This window comes from Ciona robusta, chromosome 1 (genome assembly GCF_009617815.1).
Source record: "Ciona robusta chromosome 1, ASM961781v2".
NCBI classification, from domain to species: Eukaryota; Metazoa; Chordata; class Ascidiacea; order Phlebobranchia; family Cionidae; genus Ciona; species Ciona robusta.
The window spans coordinates 12,142,672-12,156,353 of record NC_143235.1 but is presented as its reverse complement, the minus strand read 5'-3'; the positions used below and the strand labels follow the sequence as shown (position 1 = coordinate 12,156,353).

General features: G+C 32.5%; 2 protein-coding genes across 2 annotated transcripts; both read left to right on the top strand.

Annotated features, from left to right (window-relative positions):
* Positions 1–355: 355 nt before the first annotated feature.
* On the top strand, positions 356–7,395 carry LOC149743306 (succinate--CoA ligase [ADP-forming] subunit beta, mitochondrial-like). Its single transcript, XM_089875644.1, has 11 exons — positions 356–572; positions 671–818; positions 1,367–1,466; positions 3,467–3,635; positions 4,139–4,241; positions 4,616–4,780; positions 5,270–5,431; positions 5,791–5,933; positions 6,304–6,424; positions 6,658–6,746; positions 6,957–7,395. The coding sequence occupies exons 1-11, from the start codon at positions 504–506 to the stop codon at positions 7,029–7,031; spliced, it is 1,344 nt and encodes a 447-aa protein (XP_089731770.1). The 5' UTR covers positions 356–503; the 3' UTR covers positions 7,032–7,395.
* A 636-nt stretch (positions 7,396–8,031) lies between these two features.
* On the top strand, positions 8,032–12,247 carry LOC149743305 (uncharacterized). The gene is made up of 4 exons (XM_089875544.1): positions 8,032–8,092; positions 8,448–9,671; positions 10,900–11,083; positions 11,736–12,247. The coding sequence occupies exons 2-4, from the start codon at positions 8,535–8,537 to the stop codon at positions 12,038–12,040; spliced, it is 1,626 nt and encodes a 541-aa protein (XP_089731670.1). The 5' UTR covers positions 8,032–8,092; positions 8,448–8,534; the 3' UTR covers positions 12,041–12,247.
* Positions 12,248–13,682: the final 1,435 nt, after the last annotated feature.

The window sequence follows — 13,682 nt, the reverse complement described above, 5'->3', positions numbered from 1 at the left end:
AAGTGTAACTTTTGATTAACCATTGTTTAATTTATTTAATTTAAACTGTTGTAAGATATTTAAACAAAATTATGGATAAAAAATTGAAAATAATATTTTTAGATCGTCACAGCATTTAAATAGGTTTTATTCTATCTTGACATTTTATCATTGGCGGGCAAGGTATGTTTTTGACCGCAAATCTTTCCTTTAGTTTGGTGCATTTAATTAACGGTTGATTTAATTTCAAAAAAATGGTTTGTGAGGGTATAGCCTGTTATTTTTGGCGTATAAGAAAAATTAAATATGTCTATGGGAACTGTAAAACATTTTAAGGAGCCAACCTATCGCTTCGTAAGCAGCACTTATTTTAGGAAATACTTTGGTTGTGCATTGATATAAATTGGAAATTTTTTACTATTAGTTTATTTGTGAAGGGTATAGTCTGTTTCTTGTTAATTTCATTCCAATTTTAATGTTACTTTGCTGATCAATTCACATATCCTCAACCGTTATACTTCGTCATGTCTTCATTGGTCCGTAGTCTTCTTCGAAAGCAACATAACATCGGGAGACTTGTTAACGCATCGAAGGTCAGTCATGTGACTGTTAATATTTTACCCTTAAAGTTAATTCACAACAAATGTCGAATTTTGTTAATAAATACTCAGATTTGTCTTTACATTTGCAGATTACTGGTGTATATGCTCAAGCTAAACGAAATCTTTCCATTCATGAGTACCTCAGTCTTGGTTTGCTGAAAGAAGCAGGAATTCCAACACCCAATGGCGATGTAGCATCGACACCTGAAGAGGCATACAACATTGCCAAAAACTTAAGTACATAACTACATTAGAACTAATTTATTAACATATTTTAAGTTCAGTGTTAAATGGCATGAGCAAAAAGAGTTTTTTCTGTCCGACGACGAAGCTAGCGTCCTGCCTGTAAAACAGAGGTAATGGGTTCAAGGCTGGTCACTGCTACCATTGTCGGCGTATGTGACCTTGGCAAGATACTTACAGGCAGCCTGTTACATACAATTGCTCCAAACCAGGGGTCACTATTGGGTTGTCCAAATTATCAGCCATGCATAAAAAAATGGAAAAATCCCCCCAAAAATAATCTCCCACAAAGTAACAGGCCAGTAACTCATAAGGTGGCACGCAGTGTATGAGCACCTGTGACCTGTGTTATAACGACTGTTGTTTTCTAGCCACGCAAGGATAAAGTAAGTTACATTCATTACATTCACAATGAACATTCATAGTTTTTCAAAAACCGTATTACTTAACTAACACTAATTTTGCATCATATCTTAAAAACATTTTGAATGACAAAAGTTAAAATGTTTGCTTATTTGCCATTTAGTCAAATGTTTCCCTAGGCACATCAGACTCTGTGGTAAAAGCTCAAGTTCTTGCTGGGGGTCGTGGTAAAGGTCACTTCACCAGTGGATTGCAGGGTGGTGTTAAGATTGTATATTCGTAAGTTTTTTATCACTTATCATAATATTATATAAATTTTTATATATATATCGCTTTTAGTTTTAGGTGCCAGATTTATAAGTCTTCTACTAACCACTTAATCTGAACCACTGTAATCATAATAACTTTTATTTGCCTTTTCGATTACGGTAGCGAAGATTTAGAAATATTTTATACGATCAGACAAGATAGAGCAACAAAAAAACAATTGTTAAAAACCGCCGATAATTAAAAACATATTTACATTTAATCAGAAAAAAAGTGTGGTCGCTACACTTAGCAGACAGTAACTTATTTTCCTGAACACTATTGGTCTAATTTTTATTACAGGGGTTGCCTTAGTTTACTAGTATTCACTTTTATAAAAAAATGTATATATATATTACATATTAAAATGTGTTTTAAATATATATTCTATGAGAGATAATGTTTTACATTAATGTTCTTCGATAATACTAAAGCATTGTTTTATTAATGTGTAACAGTGTGTAATGAAAAGTAAAGTTAACTATTGTTTTTATAGATTAGCCTTTAGGCCCTATTCTCTAACTTTGTATAATTGCTCTGTTTAAAAAATGTAACAACTTTGAATTCTAAAGTAATGAATATGCATTGGAATTATTCTGTATTAAGATGCTGTAAATTTATTTATGAATGGAGGCATGGACTTTAAATATTGCATTTTATGACTTGCTTACCACTTCTATGTTTGCTGTAGTGGTTTACAGTTATTTGCACAACAAATAGGCTTAGTATTGCAATACCTTAATCGTCGAAAAACATTTATCTCTAGTCACCTATAGTTTTGCTTTAAATAAGAACAGTTTAAAAATATATTTTAAGTTTTTCTTTATTGAATGTCACTTATAAAAAGACATATAATGTAAAATATATATATATATATATATATATATATTTATGTGTATCTTTTTTTATTTCTACATTATTTTGTGTTTTTTTCCAATTTTAACTGTATATTTATTTGTAATTAATTACCTATAGGCTTATTCGCCTATTACGTATTTATATATGTCTTATGATTACTTCACACGAAATAAGATCCATGTGACAATGTCATAAACATCTTGTGATTGCTGTGCACTAATGGACCATGTGTCAATTGTTTCAGTGGTGGCATATGGACCCAACGCTGCTGTTGTCACCACTGATACATTACAATAAAAAATCTCACTTTTTGTTCTTGATTTTCCAAAGCTTAAATAATAAGCTATAATTACAAAAAGAAGCTTGCTTTATATGTAATAGCAAAACAAACTTTGTTGTATTAGTATCAGTTCAATAAAATGTTGGTGGTTGTTATGTATAATAAATTAATAATAATCAATAAAATCTAAAGACACTTACAACAATGGATATGTTTTTAAAATTTTTTATTAGTATATTAGTCGAACATAACTGCATATAACAAAATATTTCTGCCATATTGCAGCGATGATAAATTAAACCCTTATTTAATTTTGTATTTACTGTAAAAATATCTAATCAACAAACATTGAAAATGTATATTTATTTAATAAAAATTTTTTATACCAGTTGACTGTAAACTCCATATAACAAACCAGCTTTAATAAATTAAACACTTTTTAAAGATTGATTTGGTATCTAACAAAAGGTTATTACTTATTAGTATACACTAGTCTACTATGAACTACAAACAGCAAATCGTTTTGTCGTTTTACAGCTCTAATGAAGTAAACACTTTCTAATTTTCTATTTTATGCATAAATATTTATTAAGTGGCAATTGAAATGAATATGCATCTATGAATGGTTGCAATTAACTTTACCCTCGCGTGGAAGGGGCAAAGACAGTCTTTATAACATAGATGTTTTGTTTCATACACCTTGTGCCCGCTTACGATTTACCATGTATGTAATTTTGTTGGTGAATGATTGAATGAATAAATGAATGAATGTTATTAGTATACTAGTTGGCTAGGATGTAAAACTGCATGTAATATTATCTTTGACATTTTGCAGCCCTGATGAGGTAAAGGAAGTTGCAAGCCAAATGCTTGGCAACAAATTAATCACAAAACAAACTGGTCAGAAGGGCAGGATATGCAACAAAGTTCTTGTGGTTGAGCGAAAGTATGTAAGACGGGAATTCTACTTTGCAATTACTATGGAACGTGGAACGAAACAATTTGTAAGCACTGCTTTATACTTTCTTATTTAGGTGTAAATATCTTTAACAGAGACAAAATAAAAAATGTCAGAGTACTGGCTATGACTCCATCGCACAGTTGGTTAGCACGCCTGCTCCTAACCCAGAGGTAATGGGTTCAAGGCTTGTTGCTGCTACCATTGTGGGCGTATGTGTCATGGGCAAGACACTTAACGGTAATTGCTCCAACCCAGTGGTCACTAATGGGTTGCCAAATTATTAGACACACATAAAAAAGAAATAAATTTAAAAAAAAATAATTCTTATACAGTTTATGTTAAGCCAGCTAATATTACAAAACGCTAATAGCTAAGAATGTTTTGTAAAACTCAAATTGGTTAGGAATTTAAAAAAATTGGTGAACGGTTTAAAGAACCGCTAAATTCAATTACAAAATGTAAAAAGTTAATTAATGTCAACTGCATATGTTATTAAATGTAAACTTTTGTAAATTGAACTTTTCAAACAGGCTGTATTTTTTCTAGGGCCCTGTGTTGATTGGTAGTGCACAGGGAGGCATGGATATTGAAGCTGTAGCTTCTAAAACACCTGAAGCAATTTTAAAAGAATATGTCGATATTAATAATGGTAAGCAAGTTTTAACAACTGTTGTTTTGTCGCTATATCCTTGTATTTTCATTTAAAATATTTTTAAATCTTCGCTATCGTAATCAAAGAGACAAATAAAGTTATTGTTTTTATTAAGTGTGCTTTGCTTTGAACTGGTGTCAAGATGAACATAATACTGTTTTTGTTTACAAAAAGCATAACATTTATGTTAATAATAATGTGCAGGTGTGTGGCTATTAACTAGACTTTTTCCACCAATTTTCTAGTTTTCCGATGAAACACATACATTGCCGTATGAAAATAAACAGCCAAAAAAAACAAAGAAAAAGATTAAAAAAAATTATTTTAAAGTTAATGTAAAATGTTCAAAGTAATCATTGGTATTATTGTAGGCTGTACTGAAGAACAAGCTGTAAACCTTGCCAAGCGAATGGGTTTCACCGACAGCAACTGCCACCAAGCTGCTGATTGCATTCTAAAAATGTACAAGCTATTCATTGCGAAAGATGCATCTCTGATTGAAATTAATCCGATGGCTGAAGACTCTGATGGCAATGGTAAAGTAGAATTTAAGATTTTATTTTATATTGGTATTTATAAAATAGGTTGGTAATGGTAAAGTAGAACTCATGGTCCTTTTCGACGATTCGAGTTTGGGGCCAGATTTGGCAAATTACCTTAACACAAAGAGCAAATATAGCATTGGTGAAAGTTTTTTGGGATTTTTAATGGTAATATTTTTCAAATATTTATTTATTTATTCATTCAGTTTACCATTTTTTTGTACCATAACAGTAAAAAAGTATAATTAATCGTTTTTTTGGTTCAATTTTGTTTAACTGATTTTTGTAGATAATAAAATATTTTCAAGGGTATACGAACTATTATATTTCTAAATATAAAAATATTCCTCTCTCAATTAGTAATGTGCATGGATGCAAAGTTTTTTGGTTGAATTTTGTTTTACTGATCTCCATAAATAATAGAATATTTTCTAGGTAACAAACTATTATATAGGCCTATATAAAAATATTTCTCTCCTTTAGTAATGTGCATGGATGCGAAGTTAAACTTTGATGACAATGCTGCACATCGACAAAAAGAGATTTTCAATTTGAGGGATTGGAGCCAGGAAGATGACAGAGACGCTCAAGCAGCAAAAGCTGACATTAATTATATCGGCCTTGATGGTAACATCGGATGCTTGGGTGAGTTATTACTTTCAATTGTATGCAGTTTTTTATGAGGTAAAAGATTTTACATAAAATTATTTTTTTAATAATGTATGTTTTTGTCGCCGTGTGAATAGATTTTTTCAATTTTAACAATATATGCTTTAAATGTACAATACAGAATTGCTGCTGTATTAGTTTTAGTAAATGTGTGAAAGTTAAAATACTTAATTAAAGTTGCAATACTATACAAGTTGCATTCGTACAATTCTTAATAACCTAGCAATTAAAATTTTACACCTGCTGTGTATATAGTATATACAATCTCTGCTGCTACCCAGTAATTGGAAATTTATTTGATATTTTTGCATATTTTTCTTTGTTTTTTTCCGCAGTGAATGGTGCTGGGCTAGCCATGGCAACGATGGACATTATCAAACTACATGGAGGAACTCCAGCTAACTTCCTGGATGTTGGAGGTGGAGCAACTGCAGATCAAGTGATGGAGGCGTTCAAACTTATCACATCTGACGAAAATGTAAGTTCATCAATATAGTACAGCGGGAAAGATTGGACACCCTTTCATTCTATTTCTTATTCCATTTGGTAGCAAACAAAGAACATTCAAAGAATTCTAAAACCATATCCTCACAACTCTAATAGATTGTTTTTTTTAAACAGAAACAGGATATTTAAATTTGTGCTAAAGGTATCCTTATCCTGATTATGTGCTAAAAGTGTCCCGTCTATTCACACTCTACAATATCATATACACTGTAGCTGCTAAGCACACTTGTATTTTGGCTCTTCAGGCAAGAATTTTGCTCACCAGCGTTCTGCTAACCAAAAATTAACATTATGTTTGATAAATTTCAAATTAATTGCTAAATACTGAATTCATTTATCAGGTCAACTCAATCCTTGTGAACATATTTGGTGGTATTATGAGGTGTGATGTGATTGCTCAAGGCATCATACAAGCTGCTCAGCAACTTGACCTAAAAATCCCTATCATTGTACGATTACAAGGTTTGACACTTGTTATTGTTATATTAATCCTCGATATTGTTATATTAATCCTCATGTTATGTTGCCTGTGCCATTCATACATGCATACCCTTGTTAGGTGCCTATATACATCCATTGGCAGGTTCAGTATCCTATTGACAGAGCAGTCTCTTATTGAATTTTGTAAATATAGGGTGACAATTGAGTATATGATAAAACTTAATGCTGACAGTAATTGCCCATTTGTTTTATAGGTACTAAGGTTGAGGATGCAAAAGCCCTAATCGCGCAATCCCAATTAAAAATTTTGACATGCGACAGTCTCAATGAAGCTGCTAAAATGGTTGGTAAAAGTTTTTTAAAAAGGTTTAGATTAATTATAGCAAAAGGAAATGGCATGAATTGATTTAGACTATTCACTGTGGAAAAATGATTAAATATAGTTGTTAAAATTTTTTATCGGTATATTATATAAGGTTTCTCTTAACCTTTGTATATTACTATATTAAACACCAAATACTGCTAACTTGAGAATATGTTCATTTACTTACAGGTTGTTAAACTTTCTGACATAGTTGGACTTGCAAAAGAAGCTTCCATTGACGTTAAGTTTGAACTTCCTATTTAGGTCCTTGCCGCAAATATTATTTATAATACCTGTTTGTTCCTCATATGTTCAGGGATGAAAATCTACATTTACATTTACTGGGCAGTATTTGCACGATCTGTACTGAATTTATTTAAAATCCCAAAGTTCACAAACCAATTGCAAAGTTTAAAAAGATAGATTTACTGTGTTCTGTTATTAATATAAGCAAGAAACCTGCAAGGATAATTTTCATCCAAAATATATGTTCCAAAGTTTTTGTACACGTTAATTCGTGTTCGCGTCTATGTATAGTTCAATCAGAGTATGCTAAACTTGTTTGGTATACTCTGGTTCAATATTGCAAACTTAAAATATAATTTATCCTTCAGTTCGGTGAACAGTATTTTTTTTGTCAGCTGTTTGAAGTGTTTTAGTTATTATTGCTTCCTCCAAGAATGTTTGTTTAAAAAGCAATTTATGTTTGGCGAGATTACCAAATCATCATAATATGTCTTTTCGAAAACTGTGCCGATTGTGGGGTGAAGTGCAGTACAATAATTCTGGAAGAACCAAGGTGATTTTGCCTATAGTTGGTATTGGCCCTTTGTTTAACCCGGTGTTGTTAAACTTGTTACATGTGGGTGAGCGACAACAGCGTGCAAAGCTATGGGAACTTACGTTGAGGCCAGAGTTCACCCATTACCACGACACCTTGGGTAGGCCAGAGAACCAGGCGGTTACTCAACAAGTGAAAACAGAACGGTCCCAGTTAACAAATTTTTTGTATTAATTTGACTTTTGAAATTTCGCATCTCAGTGTTACTTTCGAACGTGGATAGAAAATGTACAACTTTAATCCGCATTTTTAACTACGGTATCTTTGAAATCAGTGCGTAGTTTTTACCAGTTTAGAATATTTTATTTTCTTTAAGATTTAAGAAAAGCAAAAATGCGTTAAAATGGTATATACATCTTATTTCTATTTCGAAACCTGCCACTTACGCCGCTGTTAAGCAATACTTCATTTTCAATTATTTTTTCGCGAAAACGAAATCAAGCTTTGTATGAGGTGTAGCAGTCTTAACGTTCTATTAATGAAGGTAAATATAATCCATGTAATTATCAATGTGTAGTATAAGGTATTATTATATTCGTAAGTCGTGATTGTTCGTTTACAAGTTGTTGTGGTCGTGTGTTAGTATGAGAAATTGATTTGGAAATAGGAAAGTTTTTCGAGCTCTCAACCTATAACAGCAGATACTCGATTACGCGGTTGGGCCAGTGGCTTATATTTTTTTTAACTCGCTACCTATAACAGCAGATACGCGGTAGTCGAAAAGTTGTTTATATTTTTTTAAACGAAACAGCATAACTCGTTTATTTGTCAATTCGAATGTTTATCAATGGTCATTGGAGGTGTAAAAAGTCACTTACCCTCCATCTTTTAACTTGCAGGTTATAGCAGCATTGAATTTTATAATATATATAATGGAAAAAAGTAGTCTCAACTAAATGTGATATAAATAGAAGCCATGTGTCACGATGTCCATGTCAGCTTCGGCACTAGAAATATCATGTAGTCAAGATGACAGTACCCATATTGTGAAACCACCTGCTCAAAGATATGATTGCTGTTTGAACCATACTGGTAAACTTAATAGGCAACAAAATCTTGATTATGAAAACAGAGATTGCTCCTCAGCAGGGAGAATTTGCTGCACATGCAAATATCATGTAAGACAATCCAATGTAACACGATCAAAATGCATGTTTTGTGTTCAAGCAGATAGCTTGAAGCAAACAAAACTGAAACCTTCAAGCTGCTGCTGCAGACTGTACAGATGTGCTGAGATTTCTCCACAAAACAGAAGCTGTGACCTTCCTCTGGTATGTTCGGCTCCAACACCGTTCTATGCCTACCCTCCAACCAGGCGCAAAAGCAGCTGGATTGCAGCCCTTAATCTAAATTCACTGTTTACATTTGCTTACTACAGCATCTTGCTGAAGTCCAACTTCACCAATTGGTTAAGGACTACATTGTTAATGGTTTTAATTTTTACATTTCCACTGCACACTATGGCAGTTAAAAAGGAGACTCTTAAGTGTCCAAGTTTCAAAGCAAACTGTAGTAGCAGTGTGTTCTACTCAAACAATCAAACCACTGCAAAGGAAAACAGTGGTACTACTTCATCTCTCACATGCCCTCACTGTGATTACGTATGCCAGCAACTTATAAACTGTGCAAAGCAAGGTACCTGCATGTACAAGTACAACAAAAATCAGGTTACCAGTGATAGAACTTCGCAAAATCATAGTCCAAATATCAAGATTGTTTCTTCTGATTCTTATACCAACAACAGGTTAAGAAATTCAGCCAAGTGCGGAACATACAAATTAACCTCTCTTGGTCTTGATTTATTCTGTGATGATCTTCCATTGTTCTCTTTACTATCCATGGAATTAAATGTCGGTTCTACGTCTACTATGCCTTACCCGAACTGTACCAGTTCATCATCAATAGAGAATTGCGAACATTCAAAGTGTTTGAACGAACTTAATAGAATAAAAGAACACGACCAATTAGCTAAACGGAATTATTTGGTATTTGCAGCAACTATGGAAAAGTATGCGACTCCTGATAACTACTCTATATGGCCTTCCTTTAAAACTCAGTGCTTGGTAAGTTTTATGGTAATTTAATGTCATTAGTTTGTATTAAATGTCATCAGTTTGTACACTAAATTTATATATATATATATATATATATTATTTTTGGCAAAATATGGTATAACGGACAAAAAGTAATTTTAAGGAGAAGAAAATTTCAATAAAAGCTAGAAAAAAAATGCAAAAATTGTTAGATTACACTGTACTGTACTACAGGCGTGCTTTTAAAAAATGTAATTACTTTGTAGAAAAGTTTTAAATTACAAAACATCCAAAGCTCTTGGGATCAGATAAACAATATGACAATGCGAAATAACTTAGTCATCCTAATTAAAATTTTAATGAGGTTTAGCCTAGTGGTGTGTCATCTTGTTTAATTGTTTAGTTGTGTATTCTCCAAAAATCCAGCAAATACACATTTCTAACATAATGCATGATAGAGATAAAAATTTAATCATTTTTTTATTACATGACTGACCATATAATGTAAAAGAAAACGGCAAACTAAAATGGTGTCTAGCAATACAGTCTATTCCTCTAGGAACTTATTGATTTTTCTGTTGGAGTATTAAAATGCAAAGTACATCATGTTTTATCACTTTGACAAATTCTTGTCTACTGTAGCTCATTTTTGTTAACTTTCTAGACATTGTTTAATATTGTTACAGCTTACCATTTCAAGCAAATAAATATGTTTAATTCAAAAATAAATTTCCAATGTGGTTTAGAAGTAATTTCTGTTCGAGCAATTTCGGCAAGGTGTCTAGAATTTAATTGTTGAATACTTTACCATATTCTGCTTAGTTTTAGTTTAAAAATTTATTCCATGGATGATGTGTCAAACAAAGTCAAACTGATGTATACAAGTTACACAAATGTTGACTTGCCTAGTACTCACATTTTGAGCACATTATTTCATTTGAAATATAAGATGTAGCTTTAAACTTGACGGTTTTCTTCATGTAGTGCTGTTGCGTATATCAGACCATTTTTTTCAGTCATGTTTAATTTATAATGTTGATCGTGTAGTTTAGTTTACTTCAACACACCATATTATCTTGTAAATCCTCATTTTCTTTACCCTAAACAAAAAAGCATTTATATTTCAGCTCAGTGCACTTCATGCGTTTCTATGCATTATTTATGCAATTGATATTAATAATATAAGCTGCTGAATTTATTGCACTCTTTTTTCTTGGTTAATTCAAGCGCTCATAAATAAATCATTGTTGGTGTGTAGGTTGGATACAAATCATGGATTTGCTCGCAAAACCATCAAGTCCACAGGCTTGACCACAACTGTAGAAAGAAGCGAGTCCGGCCCTGCAAATCACTTTGTTTAAATGTTGAAGCATCTTGTCCGGTATTTCGTATTTTCAGCTTCACAAAGCTCCGTGGTGGCCAACCAGCGTTTATCTGCCATGGTTTGTTTTTTTAACTGCCTCATTTGATTACATCAATTTTCTATATTATTTTGAATTATATTGATTAATACTATGTATATATATAAATATATATACATAATTATATTAGAAGCTTTGGTTTATTGGGCGAAACCCCTTGTTAAATTGCACCTGCACTAAGGTAATAAAAAATATCTGATTTTTATGAATAGTCGCAATCTTACGCGATTCATATCATTAAAACTAATCCTCAAATTCGTGGATTCATTCATATATTTTAATGTGATTAGTGACATTATTACTTTTTTAGAAATATGGCTAAAGACAATAATGAAATATATAAATCTTTTAATTCCACTATGGCATTGCTTACTTATATTTAAATATCCCAAAGAGGGATGGGCATAAAGTAAGTAACCCTAAGTTTTAAAACAAATTCTGTTTGTGTTTGCATCTCATCGTGATTTCTTTGTGACCATACCTAAGGTAAAAGAAGTTTTAAAAGTTTAACTTAGTCACGGTTTATAACAAAGAAAATAATCTTTCTTATTGAAAATTATATAAGAAATTTTTGAATAATTCACTCATGACAAAGTTTTCGTTATGCTTAAGTAATTAATAGGTTTTAGTATATCTTTAGTTCATTGTATTGATTTCATAATATATCTTCCAGGTTTTGACTTGCAGAATGAATCAATGGCAAATGATATTTGTTATGATGTTCCTAGTTTTGTACCCACGGACCCTGCTATTGGGTCAGGCATTCTCCCACAAAACATGCCGACATCATACCCAACGCAGAAGGGCATATCCCCACTTACAACTATTAGAGTAAGGCATACGTCACATAAGACCATTCAGATGCATGGCGATGCGACTCAAGCTGGAAACGACGCCGCTGCAGCTCCTTATTCATTGTTTTATATTACTTGTTTTGTATCCATGTTAGTTATTTTCCTTACACTCGAATCTTGTTAAATTTGGTAGTACTCTGTTTTATTGCAATGTGTAAGTGATGTTTTTACTAAAATTAGTTAAAACAGACTGTATATCACGATTCTGCCCAAGCACACTGGCACCAATTCTAATGTGCTTTTTAGAGTTTTTATATTTAGATTCATTTTGCTGATCAAGTTCCACTGACTTGTCTCTTTCACCGAATAAACAGTGTTACGCTCATTGCAATTTGCTTTTACTGTTAGTTAATTGTTTATTTTACCACTATTTAATCCAGGCACATTTACTGTTTGTTTTTATCTTTAAAAAAGCGATGTTTTGATTTTGAAATTTTCAGAAACAGTTTGTTCAGAGCCCGTTTGGCTGAGCTGTTAACAGCAGCAAGCATGTTACTGATATTTGCTACACAGTTGTTTTATTCGATTTGCTTGATGTTTAGGCTATGTTATGTCAAAAAGCCATTAGAAAATTAAGCGTTCGTGCGTGCTGGCCGTAGTAGTTGCTACTTAAACAGTCTTTCTTTTCTATCGATTTGCTATCGATCAGAAACACCTCTGCCTGATATTGTTTTCACATACTGCTGCTCTTTCCTTTCTCTTTCATTGCGCACAGGAGCGCTGAGCATTCCTACACAATCTGTTCATTTTCTCCAACGCGGCCCAATTCCCCCAGTTGACGAGACGAACCAACACGCTAATGCTGACCGACTGCATCGGCTTTCGAGCAATTTGCAGATTGCCCGGTCTTTGTACAGGCTCGTACCTACTTACACAGAACGCAGAATTTTAAGGGCGTTATTATTGATTCCCACGGCGACTGTACCACAGCAAAGCAAAATCAGGGGTTACATCTTGCCTAGTGGTTGTGGATTGAATTACATTAGCATGTAGTAGGGTTGGTGAAGACGGTACACATTTAGCACATAATATCCAAATATCCTGATTCTGTTTTGAACAATTAACAATGGCCTATAGAAGTCATGAAAATACGATTTTATAATTCTTTGAATGTTTTTTTCTACCAAATTAGACGAGAAAATAGAATGAAATGCAGTTTTATCTTTCCCCACCCTTATGTTTAATACATCTTTCCCCACCCTTATGTTTAATACTCAATGACTTTACGTTTGTACCAAAAACTCCACTGATTTTAAGTTTAATTTCTTATTACATTCTTGGTCGGCCTAATCCATATACTGTTTTTAAGTACACTTCAGGTTAAGCGGAAGCATTATATTGTCTTTTATGATTATCTACTTCTAAGAAAATCGAATATTTTAAACACTTATTTATTAATACCAGAATGTAATAAAACTGGATAATCTATTAAGACAGACTCAAGGCTTCTTTTGACAGGCAATATATTCAAGGTATTTAATAAGAGACATCGTGCTGAACAGCCCGCTAGTAAAACAACAATAATATATAGTAGGGTGGGGAAGATGGGATACCTTTAGCACATAATATCCAGATATTCTGATCGTGTTTTAAACAATTAACAACGGTCCATGGAAGTCGTGAGGATACGGTTTTATAATTATTTTAATTTTCTTTGTTTACTATCAAATGTGACGAGAAAAAACTACCTTCCCCCACCCTACTATATTTTAAGTTTAAAACCAATTATTCCAACATAATTCATCGATTCAAAATGGTTGAGTTTT

Coding starts and splice junctions, on each gene's coding strand:
- LOC149743306 (XM_089875644.1), top strand. CDS start 504: ATGTCTTCATTGGTCCGTAGTCTTCTTCGAAAGCAACATAACATCGGG. Junction 819..1,366: donor CAACATTGCCAAAAACTTAA/GTACATAACTAC, acceptor ATGTTTCCCTAG/GCACATCAGACTCTGTGGTA. Junction 5,432..5,790: donor TGGTAACATCGGATGCTTGG/GTGAGTTATTAC, acceptor TTTTTTCCGCAG/TGAATGGTGCTGGGCTAGCC.
- LOC149743305 (XM_089875544.1), top strand. CDS start 8,535: ATGTCCATGTCAGCTTCGGCACTAGAAATATCATGTAGTCAAGATGAC. Junction 9,672..10,899: donor CCTTTAAAACTCAGTGCTTG/GTAAGTTTTATG, acceptor GTTGGTGTGTAG/GTTGGATACAAATCATGGAT. Junction 11,084..11,735: donor ACCAGCGTTTATCTGCCATG/GTTTGTTTTTTT, acceptor TATATCTTCCAG/GTTTTGACTTGCAGAATGAA.